The sequence below is a fragment of the Condylostylus longicornis genome, unplaced genomic scaffold (genome assembly GCF_029603195.1).
Source record: "Condylostylus longicornis isolate FDR11 unplaced genomic scaffold, ASM2960319v2 ptg000034l, whole genome shotgun sequence".
Lineage (NCBI taxonomy): Eukaryota > Metazoa > Arthropoda > Insecta > Diptera > Dolichopodidae > Condylostylus > Condylostylus longicornis.
Genome location: NW_026578003.1, coordinates 3,091,839 through 3,104,318, shown reverse-complemented (window position 1 = coordinate 3,104,318; position 12,480 = coordinate 3,091,839). Strand labels below are relative to the sequence as shown.

Here is a 12,480-nt window from a genome sequence, read left to right as displayed (position 1 = left end):
CACCATAATTTTCAGTTTTTTGCTTTTTGAATTGAAATACGGGATATAACATAATAAAATTACTATAGTATATGTTTTAATATTAAGAACACAATTTTGGCAACAAAGAAAAAAATGATAACAACAATGTTTGATTAGTTTTTTTTTTATTATTATTTAAGAAGGAACTCCTTTAAAATTCATAATGCTACAACATTAGAAACAAGTTTTATTTGTTATCGTCTAAGGTTTAAACAATTTCTATTTAATGCATAAACACTGACAAACTAGTTGCTCTTCAATATGAGTGAAAAAAACTTTACAGAAATGGTAAAGAAAAGCTGTAGAAATTGACGAGAAATATGTATACATATATACATATATATAATAAAATAAAAATGATTTAAAATTGTTGTTCAAACTTAAAAAAAAAAAAAAACACAATTTTATTGAATGCAACAAACATTATTTTACAATAATATGAAATTAAATGTAATTTAAACTAAAAATGAATTTACAAGTATATGTAATCTACGCATCACAAAAACAAAATAAACTAGCGGTCACAAACAAGTAATTTTCACCGAAAACAATTCCCAAATGAGGAAAACAAATAATAGAATTTCTAAAAATCAGTAAACAAATATTAAAGGTTCAACAACATTTCAAAGGAGGAAAAATATATAAGAGAACGAAAGATGAATATAATATCTTATGAAGATTGTATTTAAATTAATAAAAAATATTATCAATAAAATGCTATTTAAAGAAAAATAAGAAAAACCAATGTATTGTTTTTATTTTATTTGTTGTACTGGATTTTTTTTGTTTTAATTATAAGACCTTTATATAAATTATTTAAGGTAAAAAAAAAATTATATCTTGAACCATAGTTTTGAACTGATATTCTGTAAAAATGGGGGTTTGAAAAAAATAATTTCTTAATGTAGTTAGGGTACCTTTATTTTGTATAAAATGCATAGTTTAATAATATTTAGCAATGCCAAATTTTTTATTTTTTTATTTATTTTTGAATTTCTCGGCATAAGAAATTCAAAAAAAAAAACAAAAATCAGCATAACTTTAAAGAAATTACGTAGTAGTTCTTATATCATAATTTTTTGTATTTATAATCTAAATTTTTAGGGTCAATTTTAATTTCAATATTTAAATTTGCAGAAATTTATTTATTTTTTACATGGTACACTTCAAATATATTAAACAATTAATTCGTTTCATTAATTGTTTATTTTTTTTTTATAATAGATATAAGTTAAATAAATTTATATGAAATACTCGGACTCATAATTTTGTACAAATAATAAAGATTTTTATATATTACTAATATATAAATAGTTCTTCGCTTTTATAATACACTTTCAATTTTTCATATCACAGCTAAGATATATTTCTAAAAATTTTTTAAATAAAAAAAAACCTACTAGTCAGCTATTTTAAATACTTTTTTTAATTACACATAATGATCTCAATTTAATTTATACTGATTTAAATTATTAATATACAAAAAAATTCACAAAACTATAAAAATAGGTATTTATCTTAATTTAAATATGTTACAATATGTATATAACTAAAAAATGAATTTTAAAAGATTAAGAATCATTATATTTTAATACGTTAACAGTATTAGTTGAGATAATAAAAGTTATTTATGTAAGTTAAATATTTACTTGCATTAAAATAATTTATGCAAGATAATTTTAATAATATTTTTTCTTAGGAATGCTTCAAATTTATTTTTTGATCTAACAGGCGAAAATATACAATAACTATTTTATTTTATTCTTACTATACTTTATTTTATTTTGTTTCTTATTTTATGTTTTTTTAATAAATTTGTAAATAAATTAAAAATGTATAAATTTATGAATACGCAAATAAATAATATAATGTTAAAAATAATTTTATAAAATTGGAAAAATGAATAACAACATGTATAGTTTTAACTTAGGGTAAAAATTAGAACAAAAGTAAAAAATGTAAATTACCGATTCTGTTTCAGAACATAATATACATACGTATTTTTATTTAACTTAGGGTAATTTAGTGTAGCTTCCCGAATCTTATAAAAATGTCTATTCTCTGACATAATGTGCAAATACATATATCTAGATAAGTATATATTAATAATATGCGCTATTAATATTTGAAGATATCACTTCAAAAAATTTTTATATTTTTATTAAATATTAACAAAGTATAATTGTATGATTTTATTTTTATTTTATTTTGAACAAATAATTTTTCTCTCATCTAATTTCTATTATCTTAATAAGATTTATTTTGAGTTTTTTAAATTTATTTTTGATGTACAAAATCGAAAAGCTTGTTTAGAAAATATTACGTTGTTAATAACTAGATTGGTATTCCTAATTACAAAATCCGTGGAAATGTTAAAATTTGTTTTTTAAAACTAAGATTAACAAAAACGGCTGGATTCCAAAAACGATTTATCATGCAAAGGAACTTTGACGGACATAACACACTCTTATCTTGAAACAAGTTTCAGTTTAACTACGAAACAATAAATATCTTTTGCTGCTTCCAGATTTTGTAATTGGGAAACAGGCAAATTAATAGCTTTAGAAAGGTTTATAAAATATTTTTTGAATTAATACACACACGTATTAGCAAATTCTTAAAAATTTGGGCATACATTCTGTACATAATTATAAAAAATAAAGCTTAGAAAATTTTGATGTGGTAAATTTGTGTTTAAATATATTTGATTTTGCTTTTCTCAAATAAAAACTACATAACTTTGTAAAAGTGAAAAAAGACTGTAAAATTAGCTTTTAAAAAAAATAATAATTTTAGAAAAATTTAACATAAAATTTGTGTTTTATTTCTGTTGAACTACTTGCTGGAATCGTTTTTAATGCTTACATATAATTCTTCAAACATTTTATAAAACATTAAAATCTGTTTTATTTAACAGATTATAATCGAATCTGAAATCGATTCAAATTAAAATAACACTTTAGTTGGCATTCCCTTTATTTTTGAATACAAATTATTTCGATCATCTGGCATCACCATTTTAAATCCATTTATATGTAAGTTGAAGTAATCTACAAACAGCTGATATTTGTTTGTATAAATATATTTGTAACATGTGCGAATGCAAACTTACATTTTCTCCATACGTAATTTAATTTGGTGTTTTATCTAATTTTTTAAGAAATAAATAAAACATTGAAAAATATTTTACAAGATAAAAATATAACAGATAAAATTTGTAAATATGACACTTTTTGAAAAAATAATTTTTCCCGATAATCCGCCAAGGTAGATATTTGTTTTTAAACTCCTTGTTATTAAATTTGAGAAAAAAAAAAAAAGATTTTTCTCTATTAAATTTTTCATTATTTTAAGCGATTTTTTTCGAGATGATAGAAAACTGGTTGTTGTCGGAATAATTGGTAAGTCTTCATATAGGCTCTTTAATAAAATGGCAGTTTTAAATATACTTAATGTGTACCCTACGTTACTTAACGAGGATGGCGAAGAGGTACATAATGTGTACAATGTATAGTAAAATATGCACTAAATTTTAAATTTATATATAGGGTCGTATAACATTTTATTCAAAGAAATCAGAAAACATATTATATGTTCATTTTGAAACTACTTATGATAATTATTGCATGCAAAAAGACTTAGAAAAATTCCTTCAGTCAGACAACAGCACTGAGAATCCGTTTATGTTATTTAATAACCATGTTCGAAATCGTTTTGCAAGGATGTTCTTATTTGCTACTGAAATTTGTCACATAATCGTTTTTCTTGAAACAAGTATTACTTTTGACGCTTCTTTATTACAAATTTTTAAATGCTTGAAAATCATTAGGTGATTGTGAATAAAAATATTAACATCAGTAAATTAAAGTTCTTTAATTCAATTTAACAGAGAGAAACATGTTTTGAAATTTTTACCAAAATTTGTTAAAAATTCAACTGCTGGGTCATTTTTAGGTAAAGATGCCAGATTATGTTCTCCGAGAGTTTTATTCTTTTTTGAAAACTATCCGGATGGTTATGGTAAAATTTTTCATAAAATTTTAAAGAATACTTTATAGTTCATTTTTATTTTAACAATTTGCTACATTATTTTGCAATATGTAGATGATCAAGATGCAGATGCTATTTCAAAACTGGAATTTGAAGTTGAAAATAATATATATAAGATGTTAAGGAATGAATTCATAATAACAAATAACAGGTATATACGTTTCTATGTTAAATTTCTACATTAAATGCAATGTTATTGAAAAACTAGGAAAATACATAGTTTTTTTTTGCTCTTTATTTTCTAGTTCAGCTTCACTATTTTCCGTTCCCCTGAACAATCGGTTTGTTTATTATAACACCGACAAAAGTGTTCATGAAGATCCTTTAATGAAATCAATCAATTATTTGAATGAATTAATAAACAAATCTAATAGTAGTGTTAAAAGCGAGCTGATTGATGATTTAGATGAGTTAAGACCGTACGAGGTAAGTAAACATATTATGTGGATATAAAATTTTAGCAAAAAATCACGTTCTTGTTTCTAAAGAAGTGTCTTTTAGGGATTTGGAAAACCACTAAAACATTATACGCACAGGTTGACAGACTCTTTGGGCAAAGAAAAGAAAAGAACCTTTTTAAGTTTACTAGATTACCATGTCGATGAGGCTCACAAAGTTGGTTTTGACGATAATATGGTTAAATACAAAACTAAAAATCATTTTGTAATCCCAACATTGAAAGCTTGGTATGATACCTTCAAATTACTCCATAAAATTTTTATAGAAAATCCAGATAATCCGAAATTTGAAGCTAATGATCCTGATTATGTAATTAAATATATTATGTAGTTAATTCTAGAATAAAAATTAAAAATATTTCTTCACTTCATTAGAAATCATATTTGGAAAATTTTTATAAAATAATGGATATTGACGAAGAGTAATAAATTATTTTATTTGCGAGTTTTTTAAGTAATTTTAATATTTTTAGATTTTTCGCAAAATGCTGTGACACAGGATTGAAGAAAGCTATTGCTCTTTATAATGATCCGATGCTAACGCACTACAGCAGCGGTTTTCACAAAAGTTTAGTATGTACATTTTTTCAAAGTATTTATAAAAGTATCAAATTGAAGAAATAAATATTTTAAGGTTGAAGAATCCATGAAAACTTACCTCAAATATGCTAGAGGTCCTCATACATCTATAAATGAAAAGAAACTCAAAGAAAAATGTGATCAAATATGGAAGAATGGAAAACAACAGTGCGAATTCCCTAGTTTACGAGGAAATCCTTGTATTAAACCAAAGCATAATGCAAATGACATATTAGATCATTCTAGTGGAATTGTTTTTGTATCAACATGCAATTGTGGTAGAACTCAAGGGCATCGTGAAGATCCATATACAATTCGTCAAGCAAATTATGAATTTTATCAAATCTTAGCAAATAATTGCTCTTCTTGCTCAAAGGTTGAAAAAATCCAGTTTGCTGTTTTCGAACCATCAATAAATGATTTTAAACCAGCGGAAATAGAAAAATATTTTCCAAAACTTCATGCATCAGAAGCACCGAAAGATGAAATGAATAATAAAAATTCTGAAAATTCTGAAAATTCTGCTCCACTAACTGCATCCCAAAGATCACATACAAATTTAAGTTTAGAGTCTATGGATGACTTAAACAAGATAAATTGTTATAGTTCTGATGAATCCGTCAATGAATTAGTTATCAAAGTGGGGGAACAGCCAGAAGAAAACGAAAATAAAGTTATTAGACAAGCTTCAACTACAGAATATCTTCCAGGAATGATTCATACGGAGAGTCCAATTGGTGTACTGCCCCAATATCCAAGTTGGTCATTGGTATGTTTAGGTTTGAGTTCAGTTTACAGCCACAATACAGGTTTGTTGGAGCATTTTCAAAGTGGATTTTTATCTGGCACTAATTATTTATTGCCTTGGGATGTACATGTTCGGTATTAAACTTCGTCTTTGAACTTATGTGCAAATTCTCGAATATACATATGTTTTTTTGCAGAATCGAGCATTCGGCTTCATGGGCAGCGGCTTGCGAAAAAACCCGATATAGAAAAAAAGGTGAAGTAATAATTTTAAAAATTTTCGTAGGTTGTGAATATGAATGTCCCAGAGGCCACAGATTTATAATGAGTTCACCGGACAAAGTCTTAAGAGGCGGATCAGGTAATACATTTCTTATAAAATTCAGATTTTTATACACAGAAAAATTTAAGGAATCGTTAGAGATAGTGGAAGCAAAGTCGTCTTTAATGATATGCCTTTATACTTCCCCTGTCCATGTAAAAATATGAAAACAATGGTGGCCCAATTGATGCGCGTTCATATTGTTACGCCTAAAGCACCAGTAAACGTAATTTTAGAGCCAAAAGTAAGTACATATATACGTTATATATCAACATACTCCGTTTATAAATATTCGAAATTTTTAGGTCAGAACGGGTGATTACATTTTTACCATGGGCTTACCGAATCCTCCAAAATTGTCTCAAAGTGCGTATTGGGTTTTAAGGTTACCGTATATTTATCAAGGCGATGATGGTCCAATAATTCCTCCAAGCGAAGTTACTAGTTCAAATACGTTGATGTATGGTTGCCTTTTAGCCGGAATGTACGGTGTTAGTGAAACTGAATCCGAAAATTAGCGTCATTTAAATTTGCAGATATAATATGCCAACTTTTTATATAGAACAGTTTTAAAAAATAAAATTGGAAAGAATAGCAAAGTGTCAATAATTCAAAAAAATATTAAATGTAAAATTTTGAAATTGTTTATTGAAACTGCGGAGAGTTGGAGAGTATATTACACAGAATGTTCAAATAAAATATGAGAGAAAATTATTTTATTATGTCTTCCTATTTCTATATAACTTAAAGAATAATAATGAAGAAATATAAAACAACTTAAATAATTATAAAATTGTACCAAATTAAAAAGAGAAGTACAGAGAACTTATCTTCAAAGTTTTTTAATCAGTTTTTTTTATTTTTGATAAAGAATTTTATTAATTTTTGACATTTATATTTTTTTTTTTCTCTTACTCTCATTAACTGCTATTGCCATTTCTATCATTAAAATTAAATTTTTTTTTTCAATATTATTATTACATAAGTTGAGTTCCCTTAGTAGGAACATAGCTTTAATTTGCTTAAAACCGCCTTAGCAAAAATAGCAATAGAAGAAATAATAACCGTTCGTGCCGCCACAATAAGGTGCAGAAGGCTTATTTTCAAAGTTTTTTTTGTTTTTTTTTTTTTTAATTTTACATAATTTTTTACATTTCTTTTGTTTGACATGCCACAATACTACACTTCAGTTTTTAAATACCCGTTCAACAATATTTGTGGATTTCGGTTCAAGTTCATGTTTGCAGTTTTAAGTAAGAACTGCAGTTCCGGCTCTTTTTTACTGTAATGTCTTTGTTACCGTCTGTTAGTTCGGCGAATTCTGTTTCTTGCTTTATTAGGCACCTCGTCTTTTTATTCGGAAACAAAAAAATTAATAATAATATCTTGTTTTTCCTAAAATTTCTAAAAAAGTTTAGTCACCGTTCATTCTTTTTGTTACAGAAAGTGGCTAGTTTAGTCAATATTTTGAGAGAAAATTTAATTGAAAAAATGAGAAAACTTATTGGAAAAATTACATGTCCAATTAAAAAACGGGAATTCCGATTTGATTTTCCTGAAATTATTGAGTCATCGATATCGATACTTTAAATCTTTAGATACGATAATACTGGGGTATCGATACTCTTCTGATATTGGATCGAATTCAGAATCGTGACATCTCTTTGCTTATTTATTATTAAGATAGATTTGTTTTCATCAGTTTTTTTAATAAATTTTGTTATTTTTTAATTACTGACAAATCCGTTCTTTCCATCTTTAAATAATGAAAAACATATTCCTGGGCATTGCAGATGACGGTAATGACATACATTAAATGTCAATCTACGAATATAATAAATGTTGATATTTGATAAACCTTCCTGTTAAAAACAGTCTTTTCATAAATGTCACTCATGTAATTTGTCAATTACTGTCTGTTGGGTAGATTAAAGTTGAAGTTGTAAGGCTAAAAGCACGATAAACTAAAAAAAGTTGTTCGCTTATGTTAAATAATCAATAAAATTGTTTAAAATTTCTTTTTTTACGCAAGTTTAATTTTCTAGCGACAATTAAAACATTACCGAGATGAATCAATTTAGTTTAGGAGGTTCACAACTAACCAGAAATGAAATATTTTCCATGATATTGCGTGTTTCAGTGGCATCCTTGGTGACGTTTTATAGTGTGAAGTGGATGATTAACCAGTTGGATCCTACGAGCAAGAGTAAGAAAAAAGCAAGACTTCGAGCTGAAGAACAAATAAAAAGGTATGTTCAGCTGAATTGTAAATAAGAAATCTTAACCTATGTATGAATGTATGTACATATGTAAAACGTTATATTGTTTCAGGCTTGGCGATCAAAGCGATTTTAAAATCAATATAAATAATCTCACTGACTATGAATTGATGATTGCTGCTAACTTGGTAGTTCCTGATGACATTCCGGTCAGTTGGAAAAATATCGCTGGCTTAGATTCAGTGATACAAGAGCTTAGAGAGTCTGTAGTTTTGCCTATTCAACACAGGGAGCTCTTCAACAAGTCAAAATTATGGTCTGCCCCAAAAGGAGTATTATTGCATGGGCCACCAGGCTGTGGTAAAACGTTAATTGCAAAAGCAACAGCAAAAGAAGCCGGAACACGGTTTTTAAATTTAGACGTTGCAATGTTAACTGACAAATGGTAATAATTAATAGTATTCATATGCTTACAGATTAATAAATAAATATATTACATTTTTCTTCGGAAGGTACGGAGAGTCGCAAAAATTGGCTTCCGCTGTATTTACTTTAGCTGTAAAAATTCAGCCATGTATAATATTTATCGATGAAATTGATTCTTTTTTGCGTTCACGAAACTCAACAGATCATGAAGCTACAGCTATGATGAAAACACAATTTATGATGCTATGGGACGGTTTAAACACTGAGCAAGGCTCCACAGTTATCGTAATGGGTGCTACTAACAGACCACAAGATTTAGATAAGGCTATACTTAGAAGAATGCCTGCACAGTATTACATCGGCTTACCAAATGAAGAACAGCGTATTCAAATCCTTAAACTTATTTTAGAAACCGAAAATATATCAGACAACCTTGATTTTTCAAGATTAGCCAACTTGACAGATGGCTTTTCTGGATCTGATCTAAAAGAGTTATGTCGAAACGCTTCAGTATACAGAATGAGGCAATACATGCGCAAAGCTGATGAAGAATCAGTTAAATCTTCAAATGGAGGGATATATTTAAGCAAAAATTCAAGCATAAGCTCGGATAATAGTCCGAGGGAAATGTTAGCAATTACCCAGGAAGATATTATGAATTCATTTAGAAAGATGAAAGAATCAAAAATGCATACAACTAATGCTTTTCCTGCGTGTCGTATAGAATTAGATTAACATACAAATATTTAAGATCACTTCAATTTCAAAAGTTCATTTACACATTTTTCGGATTGTAGTTTACCGTTATAAAATTTAGGGCGATTAATAAAATTTTAATATGCATATGGTTATATATAGATTTTAAATTTAAAAAAGTATTTACATAATTAAGTTAAATAGGTTTTATTATTATACCTATTGTAAATAACTATTAAATTCCACCTGAAATTTTAATATTGATAACTAAAAATTGATATAAAATTTAAAATTTATTAAACAACGTGGAATGAAAATAACGAATAGGGGTTAAACTAAATAATTATTGATTTTTAAATAAAAAGTTTAGAACAGGAATGACATTTTATGACTTTAGTCCTTCTATTAAATGATCTCTATAATATGAATTGTTAATTGCAATATAACATTGAAAAACTAAGAAAACGTTATACATATATTTCTCGAATTAAATGTTATTTTCAAAGTTTCTGTTCGATTACATTTCAAGTTCATTTAAACTGTATTTAACTAATTATATCACTTTATTAAACGAAGTTCAAAAGATGTTTTAACATTAAAAAAAAAAAAAATAAGATAAAAATTTTCTCGTAGAAGTAAAAATTGAAAATAAAGAAAAGTTGAAATACATATTTATTGCTACTTTTATTATAAATATCACAATAAAACCAATCACTCTTAATTTTAGCGTTTCTATAATGATTATAGATTAATCGTACCTAAAGAATTTTGATAAAACGAAGTTTCAAATAAACGAAGTCGAAAATTAACTTTGAGAAATGTTTTTTCTCTGTTTGTAACTATTGCATTTCACATCAAAATTAAGACATATCAATATGCGCAGTTTAATATAAGTATTTTTAAGAAATAATTGAAAAAAAAATTAAAAGGAAAGAGCTTGTTCAAAAGTTAAGTTTTCCAAATTTCTATCTACGTAACTCAAAGTTCAAATTTTTGGTAATTTTATATACATCCATACATACATATGTATGTATACGTAATAGTGATTTAGAGAATGAACTTGTCTTAAAAATTGGAATATAAAAATTCTGTTATGGTGACTTATTTTAATTTAATCCAATTCGAAAGTAACTTAAATTGAAGAAAATTTGAATAAAAAATCCAAATCAAATACGGAGAGTAATCGGCTTTTCATTTTATCTACGTTTATTACAGTGATAGTTTTGAAAATAACTTTTATTCAAAGAACAATTGTGTTTCATTTTTGATATAAAAATATTATTTATTTTATAATTTAAATTATAGTTTTGTAACGTGTTTAGCGCGTGCAAATTAATAACACCGACTTGAAATGAAATTGGAAAAGCATATGTACATATATAATTTATACTTATGAATATTCCGCTTTTAAAAAAAATAGATGGTGGAATTGATATTTTTCAAATTTGATGCAAACATCAAATAATATTAACTAAGCCAAGAGTTAAATTAGAAGTTGAATGTTAAAAAACGTATAAGAAATTCGCTAAGTCAGCGTTTATACATATATTAAATCGAAGATTGACAATTACTCAATCGTAATCGTCGATGAAGATTGATTATCAATTAATAATTTCCAAACTCTTGATTAACGAAATATTCAAGCTGGTTATATTTTTGTCAATCATTTTTGACAGCAATAACATAAAAAAAAGGCATAAACATAAGTTTTAGAAAAAAGGCTTTGATCAGCTCCTTTAAAAGTTTTTTGGTTTTTGTTGCCATTTGTCATTTCATAGTGAAGTGAAAGTTTTTTAAGCATTTAAATTTAAAGTACATGTAGAAAGAATAACAAATATTGATCGCAATGTAAATGGAAATTATCATCAATCTCAATCATGATTGTCAATCTTTGATCGACATGTAAGCTGTGCCTAATATTTATAACAGTATTTAAAAAAATAAATAACATAAACCGAAAACAACATAAGAAGAAAACAAGAAATGAAATCAAATGTCAAATTGCCCCAATAAACCTAAATGTAAATGCATAAGTATTAGATAGTCTTTTGTTTACATATTTCTTCATTTAAATTGAACTATTGACAAGTCGCCTTTTTTATTAACGGCGGTTGAACGCCTTTTTCTTTTATTAAAATTATATGATATTTTGTGACAAGAATAGAATGTATTTATTATAATGCAGTATACGCTCTGTTCACATAGCTGCGACACTGCGTCAGTGAGAGTCGTAAAGATGTCTTAGAAATGGCGTTGTAGCAATTTATTTTATATTTACTTATATTAATTTTTTAATCCCTTCTCAATTTAGTTTTTGCAGTGTTTCTTAAAAATATAAAGTCAAGTTGCGTTTATATGAACTCGAAACCTGCTGGAAGTCGGCTTCAAATTGCATGTAAATACAGTAACTGTCTTTAACAGTTTATACAAATGTCAATCATAGTTTTATTGCAAAAATAATGTTGAATTTAGATTACCGCATACCGCGTCATTTAAATTGATTGCTATAAAACCTTTTAAAACTGTGGATAGGAAAATTTAAATACAAAAAAAAACACGGAAAACAATGTTAATCAAAATTTTCCAAAACTGAATTGATTAATGATTCCATAAAGGACAACACTAGGAGTTTTTTTGGTTTTCATTTTTTGCTGGTGGATTTACCTACATGATGAAAACAGAGTAAGAGCGATTTTCCGCAACGAAATGTTAGAATTCATATAAAATACATATATTTGAATGAATTCGCTTTGGTTATATTATTATAATTAAAATTGTATAAATTTTCAGGATCATATTTAATGAAGACTTTTAAAATTTATTTGAATAGTTACAGCTGAGAAATCTCAAATGAATAAATTGTCAAAAATTAATAAGTTAATTGAATTAAAATTTAATACTTGTCTCGTCCTGAACAGATTATATCTAATATACATATGTTTTATTAAGAATTTATTGTCAT

The 12,480-nt window shown here is 26.1% G+C and overlaps 2 protein-coding genes across 2 annotated transcripts; both read left to right on the top strand.

Moving 5' to 3' along the window:
* The first annotated feature begins 3,136 nt into the window (after nucleotides 1–3,136).
* Nucleotides 3,137–6,959, top strand: LOC129608750 (nonsense-mediated mRNA decay factor SMG8). The gene is made up of 13 exons (XM_055520444.1): nucleotides 3,137–3,288; nucleotides 3,376–3,511; nucleotides 3,570–3,850; nucleotides 3,911–4,041; nucleotides 4,126–4,222; nucleotides 4,317–4,497; nucleotides 4,573–4,839; nucleotides 4,905–4,951; nucleotides 5,003–5,102; nucleotides 5,164–5,990; nucleotides 6,053–6,216; nucleotides 6,267–6,421; nucleotides 6,483–6,959. Exons 1-13 carry the CDS (start codon nucleotides 3,245–3,247, stop codon nucleotides 6,693–6,695), a joined length of 2,643 nt encoding a protein of 880 aa, XP_055376419.1. The 5' UTR covers nucleotides 3,137–3,244; the 3' UTR covers nucleotides 6,696–6,959.
* A 1,095-nt stretch (nucleotides 6,960–8,054) lies between these two features.
* On the top strand, nucleotides 8,055–10,118 carry LOC129608758 (outer mitochondrial transmembrane helix translocase). Its single transcript, XM_055520455.1, has 3 exons — nucleotides 8,055–8,426; nucleotides 8,509–8,841; nucleotides 8,909–10,118. Exons 1-3 carry the CDS (start codon nucleotides 8,245–8,247, stop codon nucleotides 9,555–9,557), a joined length of 1,164 nt encoding a protein of 387 aa, XP_055376430.1. The 5' UTR covers nucleotides 8,055–8,244; the 3' UTR covers nucleotides 9,558–10,118.
* The last annotated feature ends 2,362 nt before the right edge of the window (nucleotides 10,119–12,480 follow it).

Excerpts from the sequence above, each read along its gene's own strand:
- LOC129608750 (XM_055520444.1), top strand. The coding sequence starts at position 3,245 with ATGACACTTTTTGAAAAAATAATTTTTCCCGATAATCCGCCAAG. Across the intron at positions 5,991-6,052 it reads CCTTGGGATGTACATGTTCG|AATCGAGCATTCGGCTTCAT; the intron begins GTATTAAACTTC and ends GTTTTTTTGCAG. Across the intron at positions 6,422-6,482 it reads ACGTAATTTTAGAGCCAAAA|GTCAGAACGGGTGATTACAT; the intron begins GTAAGTACATAT and ends CGAAATTTTTAG.
- LOC129608758 (XM_055520455.1), top strand. The coding sequence starts at position 8,245 with ATGAATCAATTTAGTTTAGGAGGTTCACAACTAACCAGAAATGAAATA. Across the intron at positions 8,427-8,508 it reads GCTGAAGAACAAATAAAAAG|GCTTGGCGATCAAAGCGATT; the intron begins GTATGTTCAGCT and ends ATATTGTTTCAG. Across the intron at positions 8,842-8,908 it reads GCAATGTTAACTGACAAATG|GTACGGAGAGTCGCAAAAAT; the intron begins GTAATAATTAAT and ends TTTCTTCGGAAG.